Source organism: Chiloscyllium plagiosum, unplaced genomic scaffold (assembly GCF_037043375.1).
Source record: "Chiloscyllium plagiosum isolate Xiang-an unplaced genomic scaffold, Cpla_swu_hap1 HiC_scaffold_18, whole genome shotgun sequence".
In the NCBI taxonomy this organism is placed as follows: Eukaryota; Metazoa; Chordata; class Chondrichthyes; order Orectolobiformes; family Hemiscylliidae; genus Chiloscyllium; species Chiloscyllium plagiosum.
The window spans coordinates 57,049,932-57,070,155 of NW_028270156.1; the positions used below are offsets into that span (position 1 = coordinate 57,049,932).

The 20,224-nt window shown below is 41.5% G+C and overlaps 1 protein-coding gene across 4 annotated transcripts in view; it reads right to left on the reverse strand.

The window, feature by feature from the left end:
- The window catches only part of LOC148146984 (oxysterol-binding protein-related protein 8-like), a 140,069-nt gene that overhangs the window by 91,958 nt on the left and 27,887 nt on the right, over positions 1-20,224 (reverse strand). For 2 of the 4 annotated variants that reach the window (XM_087996682.1, XM_087996680.1), the window contains exon 2: positions 7,102-7,170. The exons of the other annotated variants lie outside the window; for them this stretch is intronic. In XM_087996682.1, the coding sequence (XP_087852808.1) occupies positions 7,102-7,170 (69 nt within the window). The remainder of the gene's footprint in view (positions 1-7,101; positions 7,171-20,224) is intronic. 4 annotated transcript variants of the gene reach the window in all.

Here is a 20,224-nt window from a genome sequence, read left to right on the forward strand (position 1 = left end):
CATGGCTTTGTGCGTGGGAAATCATGTCTTACAAACTTGATTGAGTTTATTGAAGTAATAAAGGGGGTTGATGAGGGCAGAGCAGTAGATGTGATCTATATGGACTTCAGTAAGGCGTTCGACAAGGTTCCTCATGGGAGACTGGTTAGAAAGGTTAGATCTCATGGAATACAGGGAGAACTAGTCATTTGGATAAAGAACTGGTCAAAGGTAGAAGACAGAGGGTGGTGGTAGAGGGCTGTTTTTCAGACTGGAGGCCTGTGACCAATGGAGTGCCACAAGGATCAGTGCTGGGTCCACTACTTTTCTTCATTTATATAAATGATTTGGATGTGAACATAAGTATAATTAGTAAATTTGCAGATGACACCAAAATTGGAGGTGTAGTGGACAACGAAGAAGGTTGGATTACAATGGATCTTGATCAGATGAGCCAATGGACTAAGGAGTGGCAGATGGAGTTTAATTCAGATAAATGTGAGGTGCTGCATTTTGGGAAAGCAAATTTTAGCAGAACTTATACACTTAATGGTAAGGTCCTTGGGAATGTTGCTGAACAAAAAGACCTTGGAGTGCAGGTTCATAGTTCTTTGAAAGAGAGTCGCAGGTAGATAGGACAGTGAAGGCGGTGTTTGGTATGCTTTCCTTTATTGGTCAGAGTATTGAGTACAGGAGTTGGGAGGTCATGTTGTGGCCGTACAGGACATTGGTTAGGCCACTGTTGGAATATTGCGTGTAATTCTGGTCTCCTTCCTATCGGAAGGATGCTGTGAAATCTGAAAGGGTTCAGAAAAGATTTACAAGGATGTTGCCAGTGTTTCTAAGATTTGAACTATAGGGAGAGGTTGAACAGGCTGGGGCTGTTTTCCCTGGATCGGAGGCAGTATGGTGGCTCGTAGTTAGCATTGCTGCCTCACAGCGCCAGGGACCCTGGTTCGATTCCAACATCAGGCAACTGAATGTGGAGTTTGCACATTCTCCCCCTGTCTGTGGGGGGTTCCCTCTGGGTGCTCCAGTTTCCTCCTACAGTCCAAAGATGTGCAGGTTAGGTGGATTGGCCATGCTAAATTGCTCATTGTGTTCAGGGATGTTTATGTTAGGTGCATTAGTCAGGGATAAACTTAAAGTAATAGGGTCGAGAAATGGGTCTAGGTGGACTTGTTGGGCCAAATGGCCTGGTTCCACGCTGCAGGGATTCTATGATTCTTATAGGAGGTTTATAAAATCATGAGGGGCATGGATAGGGTAAATAGACAAGGACTTTTCCCTAGGCTGGGGGAGTCCAGAACTAGAAGAGCATAGGTTTAGGGTGAGGGGGAAAGATATAAAAGAGATCTAAGGGGCAGCTTTATCATGCAGCGGGTGGTGCATGTGTGGAGTGGGCTGCCAGAGACGACTACGACTACTACTACTACTACTACTACTACTACTACTACTTTTAAAAGGCATCTGGATGGGTATATAAATAGGAAAGATTGAGGAATATGGGCCAAATGCTGGAAAATGGGACTAGATTATGTTAGAATATCTGGTCGGCATGAACGAGTTGGACCGAAGGGTCTGTTTCCATGCTGTACATCTCGATGACTCTGACTCATGAGTAAATGGATGGAGTATATTACTTGTCCTTTGTAATAACAAGTTAAAATTATGCTACTTCTGGATTTGTGGGCAGATCAGCAACACCAGTTTGACCTTGTACTGCAAACCGTGAACCTACTTTGTTACTTCACAACTCTCATTATGCATCCATCCATCCCTCCATCCTCATATTTTTCTATCTTAGCATCACAGAGTGATACAGCATGGAAACTGATCCTTCGGTCCAACTAGTCCATGCCGACCATGTTCTCAAACCAAATTATTCCTACGTGCCTGCGTTTGGCCCATATCCCTCCAAACGTTTCCAATTCATGTACTCATCCAAACATCTTTTAAATGTTGTAACTGCACCCACTCCCTCTGGCAGCTCAATCCACACACATTTACCATTGTGTGAAAAATTGCCCCTCGTGTCCTTTTTAACATTCTTCTCCTCTCACCTTAAAAATATGCCCCGTAATTTTGAACACCCCGACGCTAGGGAAAGACCCTTGCTATTCACCTTATCTATGCCCATCATGATTTGTAAACCTCCATAAGGTCACGCCAAGGCCACATTTGATTGTGCGTGGCTGGAATCAATGGAATTGGAGGAAAATTCTTATTTAGTTGGAATCATACTTAGCACAGAGGGATGACTGTGGTCATTGTCAGTCATCTCAGCTCTAGGACATTTATCCAGGATTTTCTCAGGGTACTATTCTTGGCCTAACCACCTTCAGCTGTTTCATCAATAACCTTCCCTCAATCAAAAAGGTCTGAAATGGACATGTTCAACACTATTTCTGACTCCACAGATATTGAAGCAGTCCCTGGTTAAATGCAACAAGATTTGGACAATATCCAGGCTTCAGCTGAAGTGACCACTAACATTCACACTGCATAAACGCCAGGCAATGACCATCTCCAATGAGAGACAATCTAACCACTGCCCTTTCACAGTCAGTCAATGGTGTTACTATCACTAAATCTCCCACTAATCAACATCCTGTAGGTTACCATTTACCAGAAACTCAACTGTACTTCCTACATAAACACAGTGGCTACAAGGGCAGGTCAGATGCTCAAAATTCAATAAAGATCCTTTAACCTTCCAAAACCACCGCCCCTTTCATCTGGAAGGATAGTCGCAGCAGGTATACGAGAGCACCATCAGCTACAAGTTTCCCTCTAAGCCTCACACCATTATGACTTGGAAATATATCCCCATTCCTTCAGTATTGGAGTCAAAATGGTAGGTTTCCTCCCTAAGGGCATTGTGGGTCTACGTACAGCACGTGGACTGCAGTGGTTCAAGAAGGCAGCTCACCATCACCTTCAAGTACAGCTAGGGATGGACCATAGCGATGCTCTTATTCCAAGAAAAAAATCTTAAGTTAAAATGTTCAGGAATGGGATTGGTGGATTCAGATATTTTGCTGTGTTCTCAGCAATTCTATTATATGCGTGACCAGGATGGTGAAGTACCTAGTGTGTTTATACATTTGGTATAACAGAATTGTCACTGTACTTCAGCCCCTCTCCACAGTAGATAACTCAGTGCTATTATATATAATTATCACAATCTATTACATCAGTGCTATCTATTCTTTTCTCCTGCCCAAACATCTCCTCAATTCATGAAGTGGCATGTCTTTACATCTCCCTTCTGCTTTCACTATACCTCCTAACATCTTGAAAGCAATATCTAATTTAGTTTTGAAGTTAGACTTGGATTAAACCTTACATTTCTGCAAAGCTCTTTGATGCTTCACATTAAATACATTTACTTTTAATTGAATACAATTTTGCCCACACAGTGCTACTCCCTTTCATCGGTCTTCACCTGGGCCGCACATAAACCCTTCACACTTTTCATACAGAATTAGCTTCGCACAACAGAAAGGGAGATTGGAGAAACCGAGTGAAATGTAGCCATACTGCAAGGTCCCAGTGGAGTTTAGGATGCTGAGAGTAACATCACAGGCAGAACAATTACACACAGCCTTGGGAAAAAAAGCTTAAAGCTGTGGACATCACACTCTTATTTTCTTTCCTTTATTATTTCCGTTTAATTCTCCTACACATGCACTTCATCGAAGACAGTAAAATTCGAAAGGATTCTGTGTGGGCAGAATACTCCTGAAATATTTAATGACCCAGCAGTGTTGGTCAACGTGAATCTGAATGATGTTGAAGCAGACTTGGTTTATCAGTTTGGAAAACCTGGAGGAGCTGCTGATGGGGATGGGTGCAGATTGGTGAGCTACTGCATTGTTCAATGACCTGCTAACAAAGGGCTCGAGCTGCAAGCGGGTGTTGGTGCCCACCCATAGTTTCTTCATTCATGAAGTTCGTCGGTCTTACCCAGTTGAAGATTTTCATTCAACTGTAGCTTTGTGTTCTGCTGCAGAGTAAACAGCAGTCCCCACTATAATATGGGCCAATCTCAATGAACTGTACCAGAGTAATGCTCTGGCTATTGAGTACCAGCCAGCACCACAGTGCTAGGAGACCAGTTAAGAACTCCAGGTGAATCACTACTGGTTCACCTTGGTCAGTAGTTTGTTGCATTTTGAACTGGTCCATTTTTCTTTAGTTTCTTTAATTTAATATGTAAAAACGTTATCTTCATAAAAACAAACAAGCTTCCATTTAGATCTGCAACTGCTGAAATGATATGGACCTTATGTGAGATCATACTGGACACTACAGTTCTGGTCTCCATACCTAACAAAGGAGATTGCTGCCTTTGAGGGGACACAAGGTTTACTAGATTGATCTTGGGGATAAATGGTCTGCTGTATGAGGAGAGATTGATTAAATGGGGCTAGATCCTCAGAGGTTGAGCCAAATAAGAGGTAATCATTTTGAAACATAAAATCCTGGAGAATGCGTGACAGGATAGAATAGCTGTTTCTCCTAGCTATCGTAAATAACCTCAAGATGCAAGTCAATTACTTTTGTGATCCAGATTAAAATAATCGTTTGCACTCAAAAGGAACAAGGTATGTTCAGTCCTAAGATAACAGGACTGATGTAAGACGACAGACTGCAATCGCTTAAGACTATATTGATTTGAATTTAGAAGAATGAGGGGGGCATCTCAGAGAAACCTATAACATTCTAACAGGATAGAATGTGGGTAAATTCTAAATGACTGGGGTGTCCAGAACACAAATTCAAAAATCTTTAAACACATAGTAAAAGTATAACCCCATTAATCCCCAAACACTCATTTCTAAATTGAAGTGAAGTAAAACAGCTTTCATATGATACCCAGAACACATTCCTGGCACCATACCCAAAATAGCACTCATACAATACTCACACCAGAATCACTCTAACACTTTGAAAGGTTTAAATTGCTGCGACTCCAATGTTCAGACTGGAACTGCAAATAGCTCTAGGAAGATTCTATCACACAGCTGCTTAAATCTACTCAACGCAGAGTACTGCCTTTAGAATTTTATCCCAACATTTCTGGCTTGGGACTAACTCTGAACCTTCACTGTCAGGTAACCAAGTTCAATAGATAGCCTTGCATTCTCAGGGACACTAATCTACACAGCTATCCTATTCCAAGGACTTCACAGGACTGCCCTACTCAAAGTAAAAACTGAAACCCAAAAATCTTCCTCTTCAAGCCAAGCATGTTTCCTTTATCTTAACAAAGTTCCATAAGTCTCTATCAAACCTTGAGGTCTCAGTATTTACCATGCTGAGTCACAAAACAATTCCAATTAAACAGAAGTCCATAAGTGGTGCACAAAAACTCACTCACTCTAAAGCCAGGCCTTATATGTAAGTCGCCATAGCTACAGAAATACTTACAAATTAATCATTAACTTCAAACACACAGAAAATGCACCAGTTACTAACTCAAAAACCAGAACCTGCACCTATAAGTAATTTAAAAACTATTTATAAATCCCCAAGTTTACATGAGGTGGGAAAAAGACCAGGGTTAATGGTTACTTTAAGGTTGATTATGTAGGTACCCAGGTCAATATTGGCATCCTTGCTCTTCCTGTCATAAAGGACAATTTCAAAAACTTACAGATGATATGAAACTTGGAAGCATTGTAAAACATTGAGGAGAATAGTGCAAACTTCAAAAGATAAGTTGGTAGAATGGTCAGACAAGCAGTAGACAAAATTTAATGCAGAGAAGTTTCCATGATTCACCTTTGTGGGGAAAAACAAAAAAAAAAACAAAATAAATGGTATAATTCCAAAGGGGGCACAGGAGCAAAGGGACCCTGGTGCACATATCACTAAGTCATTGAAAGTCATGGAACAGTTAATAATACTAGACCTTTTTAAGAGGGATATTGGGTAAAACAGCAAGGAGTTTATAAACTTGTTTGGCCTCAACTGGAGTCTGTATCCAGTTCTGGGTGCCATACTTTAGAAAAAATGTGAAAGCATTCAAGCTAGGAAGATTCATGAGAATAGCTCTAGCGATGAGGATGCACTAAGATTGCAGAAGGTGGAACCGCTTTTCCTGTAGAAGGTTCAAAGCAGATTTGATAGAAGGTACAAATATCTTGATGAATCTAGACGGGGTAATAGGAAAACATTGTTCCCATTGGACTTAGAACAAGAGGGCACAAGCTTAAGGTAATTAGCAAACCAAGCAATGGCAACACAAGTACAAGCCTTTCTGCAAAGCAAGTGATTGGAGCATCAGTGTGTTCCATGATCGTTTGGTGAAGAAAGGCCTAGTTGAGGTATTCAAGAGAAAATTGTATTACCATCTAAAAAGATGAATGTGCAGGGCTGCAGAGAGAGGTCCCTTGGTAAATTAGTCTTTTGGAGATCCAGCATAGATACAATGGTCTAAATGGCCTACTCCTTTTATGCTGTAACTATTCTGTGATATTATGGAGTCACGTAGTGGTCAGAGGGGTATGCAGAACTAGGGGGACACAAGTTTAAAAATTCGGGGTCTCCCATTTAGAGTCACTGAGGAAGAATTCCTCATCTCAGATCTCAAACTATTTTCTCCCCAGAGGCAGTGGAGGCAATGGCCTGGTGGTATTATCGTTGGATTGTTAATCCAGAGACGCAGGTAATGTTCTGAGCACCCGGATTCAAATCCCACCATGGCAGAATTTAATAAAACAAAAGAGGCTGGGCCATCGAACATATTCGAGACTTAGATAGATTATGGATGTACGAGGGAATCGAGTGAGGTTAAGGCCATAATCAGATCAAGAAGGATCTTATTAAACGGTAGAGCAGACTTAAAGGGGTGAAAGGCCTACTCCTGCCCTTATTTCTTATGATCATATCTTACTGCATGGCAGAACAGACTCGAGCTGCTGTATGGCCTGTTTCTGTGTTCCTATGATTCATATAATGATCTCACTGCTAGTCTGATTTGGCATACGACCCAATTGTGTCACTATGTATTATGTTCTCCTGCCCTTTTAACTGTTACTGACGATCACAAATTACTCAGACCTAAATACAAAACTCAAAATACATTTCTGGCCCAACTGCACAAACACTAACCTTATCTGACCTGAGATGCCCTTCCAGTGTACTCCTTCCTCTGCAGTTCCCACTTCCTTCTTTCTGTAACTTAAAGAAAAAATTTTGAATTGAGCTATTCTCTATGTGACGAGAAGCAGCTAAATAAAAATTGTTTAATAATGACTGCTTTCAGCTTGTCGCTTTGAGTAATTTGATAGCTGGAAATAGCTCCACTGGGAAATTTATTCAGTGTAGAACTTAGTTTAATACTAGTGGTAAATGTTAATGAATGGCAAATGATCAAATCTTAATTAACCTTTTAAATGTAGAGCTTTGAGAGCTTTTTAAAGAAGTACCAGTTTTATTTTGAAAACAGTCCTGCATATCTGCTTCAATTTAACAGAGGAAGATGGAAAAGCTTGGGATTGTTATTGTTATAATCTGTTTCCTGGAACTCCTGACTCTCTGTGCAGTTTAAGAATTTCACAAACTTTAACAACCTTAAAATTTTCAGCCAAGTTATGACTATTCAACTGTAGGGGCACCACAGAGGGATCCAGTCCAATTCAATATACAAATGTTCATTTCTCAGTCCGTGTGTTTATAGGGGACTTTCCTTTTGCAAACCGACAAAATGTACCAACTTCAATCCCAGAACAAATCACCAAACTCAGACTTACCATTCAATAAGGATCCACCCACACAACATGTTCAAACACAGCACAGATGCACTGAAGTATGAGTAGAGTGCAAATTTATTTCTCTCACATCACCCTCTCTTAGGGCTTATCTATGTAAAATGTCTGTCTCAGATTACCTATGCAAGACCAATTCAATACCAATGATTACGCATTATGTACAGTGGCCACTGCTTATGATAAACTTGACTGAGATTATCTAAATATATTTCAAGTTGGGCCTTTACAGTTTCAAATTAATCACAGATCACAAAGCACCACGCTATTAGAGAGAAGCAATTGATTTGATTTCGCTTGAGGGACACCATCACAGAAATGTGGGGCAAGGCAAGGAGGCAGGCTTCCTTCAACTACCACAGGTCGGCTGGACATACTCAGTCCACTGGCTTAGAGTGAACTGAAAACTAGATTGCAATGGTGTGTACGTGCAATTTGAGAGAGAATCCAATCGGGGGCACAGACAGTTACAGTATCCTAATACAACCTCTCCATTGCTGGGGAAAGATCTGTACAAACCAGCCAAGCACAAAATGCCCAAAAGCAAAACTTCAGCAAAGGCTGGAAACTTGAACTAAAATCAGAACCTACTCGAAATACTGAGATCAAAGCAGCCTAGGTGGAGAAGGAAATAAAGTCAATGTTTTCGGTCGGTGAGCTTTACTAAAATAAAGCATATTGGGCCAAGAACGCAGCACCCCCTGGAAAGGCCAATACTACCAGTCACGAGGCTGGACTTGTTCAGGGAACCAGAGTATCCGGGAACCTGTTTAATTGCATGGGTTATACAGCACCAATGCTGCTCCTTGGGGGAAGAGGATAATGTGTGATATATTATAAAACAAAAACAAAGTGCTGGAGGAACTCAGCAGGTATGGCAGCATGTGAAAAAGGGGAACAGAAGTAATATTTATAGTCCAATTTGACTCTACTTCAGCCTGTTATCTATTATGCTTAGTAGTCTCATCAAACTGTCACAATGCTAGGAGTGTGATTCTGGTGCCAATATGTGGTACTCCTAACATGAACAGTTGTTTCAAAGATTATTGATCCAACTTTGTCACATGTCTAGATTTTCACTGTTGTTATATTTACTGCCTCAGCAATTATCCCCTCCTGATCTGCTTAACACTGAATTGGTTTAACACAACTTGCATTAGTTATACCGTCAGCAATGGTTTGGGATTCTTAAGTGCTAGCATCCCTACCTCTGAACCACGAGATCCGGGTTGTTCAGGTCCCAACTGCTCCAGACGTGTTCAATAACATCTCTGAATAGGTTGATTAGAAAATATCTCGGCTACAGTGATAACTTCAGCCCATGAACTGAAAGGTAGTTTTATTCCAGAGAGTTGAGCAAAAAAGAAAATCCAAGTTTATGCTGCACTACAAAGGGACTTTTGAAGGTACCACTGCACTGCTGAAACACAGTGGCAGAATTTTCATTTCCATGGAGGAGAAAGTGAGGACTGCAGATGTTGGAGATCAGAGCTGAAAATGTGTTGCTGGAAAAGCATAGCAGGTCAGGCAGCATCCAAGGAGCAGGAGAATCGACGTTTCGGGCATGAGCCCTTCTTCAAGAAGGACTCATGCCCGAAACGTCGATTCTCCTGCTCCTTGGATGCAGTTTTCATTTCCATGGACATGTTTCCTTGCATGTCAGCCAATATCTATTCCTCAATGTTGAAAACGGATTTGTTACCATATTTGCAGTTGTGTGGCTTTGCTATGTTCCTGCATTTCCTACAGTGCAATGACTATAACTCATTGGCTGTAAAGTGCTTTGAGACTGTTATGGACCAGGCCAGACCGCTCAAAGTATTTCAGAAAGTAACCCAGACCCTAACTTTGCGACTTGTTTTAAGCAGGTGTAAAGTGGATATTCCAGAAGAGATGCAGCTGGTCAAATCACTTAAGTTTTAAATAAAACAGAATTTATTTACAAGATTATCAAATGTAACACAAACAAAAGAGAACAGAATACAGAATAACTTCACCTATCTGAAAACACAACAGATTATCCCAACTTAATGATGCTGTTCCAACTACTTGCAACAGACCCCATAAACATCCTGCAGCATAAAAGGTAAAATCAAACACAGGGTCTTACAGGGGACACACACACGCACAGAGACAGAAACAGTAGAAATGCAGAGACAGAGACACAGAGACCAGCATGGAACACCTGCTTTCATTAGCTGTTTCTTAGATCAACAGCCTCAAACTGAACTGACTACTTTCAGTGAACAGCCAGACTGCTTAAGACCAAAACCAAACCTGAGAAAAGCTTAGCTGGGAGAACTGGCCACTCCTCTTTGTAAAGGCATTTTAAAAAAAAAACCTTGAAAGCCTTTTGCCTGAGGCAGTATCTGTTAGCTAAAATCAAAATGGCCCTACAACCCATCCAAGCCAGACATTTTGTAATCGCTGCTTTTATGATCTTGCTGGAAAAAAAAAGTCAAGGACTGCATAACCTTGTTAAAGGAGCAGCATCACAAGACCATAGAGAATTCCCATTGTGGAAACAGGCCACTAACTCTCTGAAGAGAAACCATTTCCCTACCCTGTTATTCTACATTTACCCCTGACTAATGCACCTCACCTATACATCCCTGAACACTATGGGCAATTTAGCACAGCCAATTCACCAAACCTGCATATCTTTGGATTGTGGAAAGAAACCGGAGCACCTGGAAGAAACCCACGCAGACACTGGGAGAATGTACAAATTTAACACAGACAGTTGCCCAAGGCTGGAATCGAACCCAGGTCCCTGCTGCTGTGAGGCAACAGTACTAACCACTGAGCCACCATGCCACCCAGATGTCCTAAGGTAATGTAAGAAGCTAAATAATTGAGTTCATTCTTTGTGCAAAATAAAACCAGGGCTTAGATGTGGGCACCGTGGGGTGTGGAGTGCTTTGTTTTTCCCGACAATTCTATTTTGATTTAACCCCTGCTTTTCATTCATGTAGGCATTGCCCTTGAAGAGAGGGGCACTGTTTGTCATTGGCCACTTGGGTGCTTTTTCTTCCTGGTGGTGGAATACAAATCAGGTTTTCTGCACTCGATGTTTCTTCACTGTGACCCTGCATCTACACACACATGACATGGGTGCTGGGGAGAAATAAGCACTACTGCTGTTTGGCAGTAGTGTGGAAAGGGAAGTTTAATAAAAACAAAACCAGGACTTAGCAACACTGCTTAAAATTAATTGTATCAAACCCTGTTGTTGTTATCTGGCCTGTGAAATCCAGGTTAAGATAGCTCATTAAACTAATTGAAAAAAAGTAAGTGAAGTTTTCTCCTTAGAAACATTGGCAATGTTTCTGATTTCCTGCAAGCCTTCTTTAAATACCAGACTTCCATTTTCAGATTCTGCCTGAAACAGGCAAGCAGAGGTACAGCACAGGATAGTGACAAGATATGAGCCAACATAACTGACTAAATAAATATATCCAATGTAAAGTCTCTCTGATGAAGAGTCATCTAGACTCAAAATATGAGCTTGCTCTTGCTCTCTCCATGGATGCTGTCTGACTTGCTGTGATCTCCAGTATTTGTTGTTTTCATTAAAATCTAACACTGTATTAAGACAAACAGCAACAGAAGTTTGCAGGCAAAATCCATCAGAACAAACCGGTGTTGTGAATCTGAGCAGTACATTAATCTTGAAGTAGTCACAGATAATCATAAAATGTGGCTCTGTTACCATTCATACTGCAGCCCTGTTTGGTGGGAATATTCAATCTTCAAGGCACCCAAAGACTAAGGGATTTTAACAAATGAGTTACTGTGTATTGCTAACAAGTCAAATAAATGCACTGGCCACTAAGGCACTGTCCCTACTGGTTATACACTGATACAACCACAGCAGTAGTTTAATTTGCTACATTACACTTTTATATCAGGAAAGGAATTTTTGCAAAGCTGTAATCAAATAATAAATAGAGATAAATTCAAATAATAAGATATGAGTAAGGGTGAACAAATGCTTGGTCAAACATCTGGGCTTTAACCAGTACCTTAAAAGCAGGGTGGAGCTGGAGTGGTTCACAGAGTGAATTCCAGAGCTTGGCATTTGGAGGAATGAATTTACAGCTGCAAACAGTTAGGGGACACATATGGGATCAGAACCAAAGAAATAGAGCATTTGGTAAATTAGAGGGGTGATGAAGAGAGGAGTTATGAGGCTGCAGAGAGGAACAGCACCGAGAATAATGTAGAGTGGTAAGCACAGTGTTGAGAATTTTACAGCTTGGAAGTGTACTGGCATCACAGACACTATCATGAAAAGGTATTTGTGATAGATAAGCAAGGCTTGGTTTGGGATAGATTAGGAGCAGCACAAACTTTTAAGTTTATAAGGGTAGAGATTGAGGAACTGGTCAGGAACAGTGGAGTCTGGAAGTGGTGGAGAGTTAGGATGAGTGTTTTTGCAGTGCATAGCCTAAGGCAAGGAGTGTCATGGAGCTGGAGCTAAGCAATCTTTGGGACAGTGTCTGAATCAGATTAAAATCAAATCAAACACCTCTAGGGTGGTGGCGGATCTAATTGGTTTACTGAAGTCCAACGTACAGTGTGAATGTATTCCCAGCAATAATCCCTCGTCCTGTTTACTCTTCTGATGACTCACTCTCTAGCAAAAGCAAACCAAGTCTCACAGACTTAGGTTTAATCCTTGCCTGGCCTTCAGCCAGGCCAGCAATTGGATGACTACAACTGGCTTCTGTTCTCTGCTGGAAAATGTGTGTACAGACATCAGGCTAGGAATGAATTGAGCTCTGATATGATGCCATATGGCAGGAGGGGCTGTCATAGCACTCAAACACAAGTCCATTAATGTGCAGAGGACTGATGAGACTCTGGAATTTCATCCCACAACAGAAAGCCAGCATCCACCACAAATATCTGACCAACAACCAACCAACAGTCAAATATTTTTCTGAGAAATGTCAACAGAATCAACAAGTTTCTTTTGGTTTGACTAAATGAGTACTGTCTGTTGGAGTTAACAATTAACTTCGGAATAGTCTTTGCAGTGAAATGGGGGTGTCGTGAGGGCAACCATGTTCTTGTCAGGCTAATAAAACCTTCTTTCAGTATTAGGTTGAGCTATGCACCAAACACACTCTAAAATGAACAACAGACTTTGTCCAAACCTTTGCTCAATGATTTGACAGATTAAAGAACTTCCCTTTCACACCACCTCCAACCACTGTTTGTGGTACACAGACATCAGAAACCAATAACCTACTCACTGACACTCAGTTTGGGTTCCGCCAGGGCCACTCAGCTCCAGACCTCAATGCAGCCTTCGTCCAAACATGACAAAAGAGCTGAATTCCAGAAGCGAGGTAAAAGCCACTGCCCTTGACATCAAGGTTATGTTTGACTGAGGGTGATATCAAAGAGCCCTAGCAAAACTAGAATCAATGGGAAGTCGGGGGGAAGGTCTCCACTAGTTCGACTCATTTCTGGCAGTTGACTGCGGTTGTTGGAGGTCAGTCATCTCAGCTCCAGAAGATCTCTGCAGGAGCAGATTATGGGAGTATCCGAGGCCAAACATCTTCACAGGCTTCGTCAATGACCTTTCTTCCATTATAAAGTCAAAAAAGTGGAGATGTTTGCCAATGACTGCACAAAGTTTATTACCATTCATGACTTCTCAGAGTCTGAGCTTAAAAATGTGTTGCTGGAAAAGCGCAGATCAGGCAGCTTCAAAGGAGCAGGAGAAATCAACGTTTTGGGCATAAGCCCTTCTTCAGGAAAAGAAGGACTTATGCCCGAAACGTCGACTCTCCTGCTCCTTTGATGCTGCCTCATCCGCTGCGCTTTTCTAGCAACACATTTTTAAGCTCTGATCTCCAGCATCTGCAGTCCTCACTTTCTCCTTCTCAGAGTCTGAGGCAGTCTATGTTCAAGTGCAGCAGGAACTGGATAATATCCAGATTTGGGCTGACAAGTGGCAGGAGACATTTGTACAATGCCAGGAACTGACCAACTCCAACAAGACAGAATTTAACCACTGCTCCTTGACATTCAATGGATTTATAATCACCGAATTCCTCCATTATCAACATTCTGGGGCTTACTACTGACCAGGAACTGAACTGGACTAGTCAAATAAATACTGTGGCTACAAAATCAGGCCAGAAGCTAGGAATATTGCAGTGTGCAGCTCACTTCCTGGCTTCCCAAAGCCTGTCTACTATCCACAGGGCAGAAAATGATGGAATACTCCCCACTTTCCTGGATGAGTACAATTTCAATAATATTCAAGAAGCTTGACACCATCCAGGACAAAGCAGGCCACTTGGTGGGCATTACATTCTGTAACATTCACTCAGTTCACCACTGACACTCAGTAGCGGAAGTGTATACCATCAAAAAGATACCACACAGAAATTCACCGTGGTCTTGCTGACAGCATCTTCTAAACCTACTAACAGCTAGAAGGAGAAGGGTAGCAGATACTTGGAACCACCACCACCTCCAAATTCCAGTTCCAAGTCACTCACCATCCTGACTTGGAAATATATTACCAGTCCTTCACTGTCTGTGTCAAAACCCAGAAACTCCCTCCTGAATAGTGTTGTGGGTCAACCTACAGCACACGGACAGCAATGGTTCAAACAGGCAGTTCACTAACACCTTCTCAAGGGTAATTACAGACGGGCAATAAATGCAGGCACAGCATATCCACAATCCTTATGTAAAACACACAATTTCAAACATCCAGAAGCTTACTCAAATGTACGGCTTTGCCAGTTCCTCCTCATATCTCAGACAAAAGAATGAAATGATGATAACAGTGGAACTGGTGTGCTGCTGTAACAACCACATCCTGCCTCTAAGACCTCAGTCTCTGTGCACAAATCAGTGAATTTAAAACGTGAATAACTCAAGAGAAGCAAAAAGCCTCCTTTTCTGACAAAAAGACCCTTGTAGGAGCAGGTGTTTTTACTTCACTAATGCGATGACACCACATGCACACATACCTTGCTGCAATTTGATAGCTATTCAAAAAAGACAACAGGCTCAAGGGGAACTGCAGAAACAGAGACTTCTCTGTTAACGGGATAATAGCCTTACACTAACTGATATTGAGGAAATAGTTTGAGGATGTGTTGTATGTCAGGTTAAAATAGAGTAAAACAAACATTTTAAACAGTGGCACCTAGGGACTAGTTGTTTATTTATATGTTGGAAGGAAAGCCAGATGTAGTCTTACCCCTCTGCTGAATGCTCCAATTATTAAATAATTAATTATTATGCATCAGTGCCCTTCCAGACAAATGGTGCCCAGCTGCTCACTCTCCCAACAATCCCAAACCTAGCAACAAAAATTCATCTCAGATGCTGGATCAAAACAGGCAAGATTTAGACAATCTGCCATGAAGCTGATTATCAGGCAGTGCATAGAAATGCAGCCTTTACCACAACTGTCTGTTTTGTGTCTTCACGCAAGATGAGTTTGTTTCCATTCACTTTTTTCCTCTTTTTTTCAATCACTCTGACCCTGCTCTTTCCTACCTTCCCAAAAACTCAAAACGTAGCCACTTTTTTTCCTCTGGACTTTAATTCAACTACTCCTCCTTCAATCCCAAAATTGACTGATTCCCTCTTAAACTGAAAATAACATTTTGGCCCAACTCTGCCCCTCAGAGTTGACTATGCCAAAAGTCCTTCATAGCTCCTCCTCATATCCATTTCTCTGCCATCCATCCTCTGAGCTTATTTTGTTTGTGACCCACCTCCTATATCCTGGACTCTATTTACTCTAAGCTGTCGACTAGCCAACTCACCTTTTCTGTAGTGGGTTTCCATAGGGCGATTTTCTACAGCATGATGTTGCAGAGAAATGCAACTGTCACATTATACCAGAACACTCTCTACTGTGCCTCCCTCCATCAACAATCTTCTGAGTAACCTTCACCCTAACATCCTTGCAAACTCCCTCTCCATCTCTTCCTCTTTTGAAGTCCTTGAAGGTATTCCCAAAATTTGTACTCCCATCCCTAGAACTTGGTGTTTCTGCACCTCATGCAGTACTGTAACGTAATTTTCAAATTAGCTCAAAGCTAATTTAAAACTGATATCCTATGCGTCTGTGATGATAAGTTGATTCCCTGCTCAACTTTCGACCTGTCAGCAGTCCATTCCCAACATCTCACTATGCAAGTCAGTTCTGTCTTCATTGGGTCTTCTGCCAATCACCTTAAATTGTGTCATTCCTTCTTGATCCTTCCACTGACGGGATCGATTTCTAGTCATTTCTATCCAACCTCTCAATTTTGAACACATACCAAGTAGCTTCTTAATCTCTTTTCCAAAAAAGAGCCCCAGTTTCCCCAAACTATCCATGTATTGAAACTGCTCATCTCTGGAACCATTCTGATGAATCTGCCCCTCTAATACCTTCACATTCTTCCTAAAGTACGGCATTTAATATTGGACACAGTTCTCTTGTTGTAGTTGAATTTATATTTTATATAAAAAAGATTTATTGTAAACTTTCCTGCTATTATGTTCTATTATTATTAGTTTATGCCCTTCTCCATAGCAGGTTTGGAAACAGGGAGAAAATTTAACCAAGTCCCCAATTGCTCTATTTCCTGGAGAAGCCACTGTGGCACTGAACAAAAGAGATGCTGGTCTCCAAATGCCCATTTGCTTGTGATTGGTAGAGGTTCCTGTTGTGTGTGTCTTTGGCAGGCCTACCTGGACCTCTCCTCAACTGCCTGCAGGCTCATAACATGGTGACACTCCCGAGAGGAGGCAGTATCGTCCTCCTACCAGAGAGATTTCCTGTTACCTTCACAAAACCTCCTTCTATACCTCTATTTACAATGCCACGGATCCCAGTCACCTTTTTAATTGGTTTCTCAGCTTACCCTTGGATGTTTTGAGCATATTCCTCAATGACACTTTATTCCTGCACACCCTTTAGAATTACATCCTTATTTTACATCACATCATCTTGTTCTTCACACCAAAGTGTATCATTTCACACTTCTCTGCAGTAAATTTTAGTTGTCATGGATCCACCTATTTAACTCTAAGTCAATCATTATCCTCCTTATAGACTGTAATATTTGTACGCATTGAGTCATCCGTCAATTTAGAAAATCCTGGCCAACACTCCAAAGTCCAGCTCAGTAATATATCAAGAAAAGTAGTACCCTGCATATGGATCCATGGGATCCCCTACTTCTGCCATATCAAACAACCATTTATCACCATCTTGTGTGTGTCCTGTTACTCAGTTACTTTTGTATCCATGCTGCCACCACCCTTGTTCTTCCAAAGACATAAATTTGGCTGTCACATCTCGATGTGCCATTTTATTAAACATCTTTTGGAAATCCATGAAAACCATATACACAACACCCTCATTAATTCTTTGTTATCTCATCCAAAAGCTGAATAAGGTTAGTCAGGTCCTACAAGTTGATTGACAGTTCACCCATCACTAAAAATATTCACTCCCTTCACTGCAGATCCACATTTGCAACAGTGTACACAACACACTGCAGCTACTCACTAGTCCTCCTTTCACTTCAACTTCCAAACTCATGATATTACCATGGACAAGGGCAGTAAACACATGGAAACATACCACCTGCATGGAATACGCCACCATCCCTTCATTGTGGCCAGGTTGAATCCTGGAACTCACTTTGCAACATCATTACGTGTACTATTCCACATGGATGGCAGCGGTTCAAGACGACAGCTCGCTGTTACCTTCTCCAGGGCAAATGGAGGCAGGTAATAAATGCTGACCTAGGTCAACAGCTCACACAAATCTTGCGAATGGCTAAATCAAAGAATAAACCAATATTGGTTTGCTCAATTGATCCAAACTTGGTCAGTCAAGTAACTTTAATTTTGTCTCTGATCATTATGTCTACTGGCTGGCACGTTGTTGCTGAATTTATCCTTACCCACCTTTTTTTGGAAGGTGGTGGTGGTGGTCACATTTGGAATTCATGGTTCCTCGGGCAAAGGAGAATTGGCTCTGGAGTTCCTTCCCTGAGCATCCATTTATCCCTTTGGTCATGGTGAATTAGATTAGATTAGATTACTTACAGTGTGGAAACAGGCCCTTCGGCCCAACAAGTCCACACCGACCCGCCGAAGCGCAACCCACCCATACCCCTACCTTTACCCCTTTAACCTAACACTACGGGCAATTTAGCATGGCCAATTCACCTAACCCGCACATCTTTTGGACTGTGGGAGGAAACCGGAGCACCCGGAGGAAACCCACGCAGACACGGGGAGAATGTGCAAACTCCACACAGTCAGTCGCCTGAGTCGGGAATTGAACCCGGGTCTACAGGCGCTGTGAGGCAGCAGTGCTAACCACTGGGCCACCGTGCCGCCCACTAATTACCAACTTTTAAATAGAATCTGTCCTTCTGATTTGGCCTTTTCATCAACTTTTAGCCCATCCAAAACTCAGCAGCTCCTTCTTCCACTTTTACTTTAGCACAGGCAAACTACCCTCAGTACCTAATTATACTTCAGTAATGCCTTCAGTCTCCATCCATAGTTATCCTTTCTGTGCATGATCTCTCCTCTTAAATGTGTTGTATTATTTATGTAGCTAAAGAAGGCTTTTAGATTCTTTTATGTTGTTAACTGCCAGTTTCTTCTCACACTCTTGCTGCTTCTCAAAATATTTTCTTTCCTTACTTTCCGAATACGTTGTCAACCTAATATGCCATAGGAAAACAAATCCAAAAAAACCAAGCAAGTCAGGCAACACTTAAGAGAAATAGTGTTCACTTTTCAAGATAAGTAATCTTTTTATTGGAACAGAAGTTTTCAATCATCTACACTATTTTGTTCTTCATTCGGTTTTAATGTTTCTCAAGTGAATACGGCTGTTCAAGCCTGTTCTGCCATTCAAGCAAGTCAGAGAGTCATAGAGACATACAGCATCATAGCAACAGACCCTTCGGTCCAACTCATCCATGCTCACCAGATATTCCAACCTAATTTAGTCCCATTTGTCAGCACCTGGCTCATATCCCTCCAAATCCTTCCTATTCATATACCCACCCAGATGCTTTTTAAAATGTTGCAATTGTACCAGCCTCCACTGCTTCCTCTGGCAGCTCATTCTATACAGTCACCACCCTCTGCGTGAAAACGTTACCCCTTAGGTCTCTTTTATATCTTTCCCCTCTCACCCTAAACCTATGCCCTCTAGTTCTGGACTCCCCTACCCCGGGGAAAGACTTTGTCTATTTATCCTATCTATGCCCTTCGTGATTTTATAAACCTCTATAAAGTCACCCCTCAGTCTTCGACGATCCCGGGAAAACAGCCACAGCCTCTCCCTATAGCTCAAAACCTCCAACCCTGGCAACATCCTTGTAAATCTTTTCTGAGCCCTTTCAAGTTTCACAACATCCTTCCGATAGGAAGGAGACCTGAATTGCATGCAATATTCCAAAAGTGGCCTAACCAACATCCTGTACAGCCACAACCTGTCCTCCCAACTCCTATACTCAATATTCTGATTAATAAAGGAAAAGCATGCCAAACACCTTCTTCATTATCCTATCTACCTGTGACTCTACACTGATGGTCTGATTTGTAATCTGAAATCTCTAATTGCTGCCCATTGTTCCATTACAGCTTTGTCTGCCGATCTTTGACTCCAGTGTACTTAGCCCAGAACAACATAAAACAAAGAACTGTGGATACTGAAAATCTGAAACAAACAAAAACAGAAAGTACTGGAGAAACTCAGCAGGTCGGGCATCATCAACAACAGTCGATGTTTTGAGTTGTGACCTTTCATCAGAATTCCCATGTTATTTAGTCCAGGTCTGATTTAACTCTCTGAAATTGGCCTACTCTAAATATTTTGAGTCAAGATTTCTTGTGTTTTTCTATGATTAGGCTAAATGTTACGATTGTTATTGCCTCAATGTTTCCTACGGACAATTAGTCCACCGCAATCACATCTAGCACTGCCTCCTTTCTCACAAACTGGAAACATACTGATCAAGAAAGTTCTCTGGAATGTAATTCAGAACCTCTTTGTCCTTTACATTCTCACTATCCCGGTTTACATTCTAATCACTCAACTCCACCATCACAGTAGTATATCTTTTGTACTTGCCTGCAAATTTGCTTTTCTCTGTCTTTTTCACGAAGTGGCAGACTGAGAAATATACCCAAAGTTGTTTCTTAGATCTAACTAAATAAATGCTGTCCTTGACCTTTACAGATATTCTCTGCATAATGCATTGCAAAGGTCTCCTTAATAAATGCAGCCACACTCATCCTTTGTAATGGATATTCATTGACAATGGGCCTTCATGTTTCCAAATGCTGCCCATTCACTCTTTGAGCTACAGACCATTCTTTGTTACCCCAGCTACAATTTCTGTACCACATTCGGAATAAACCTGCAGTGCAAGTTAATGGAATAAAATCCTGCA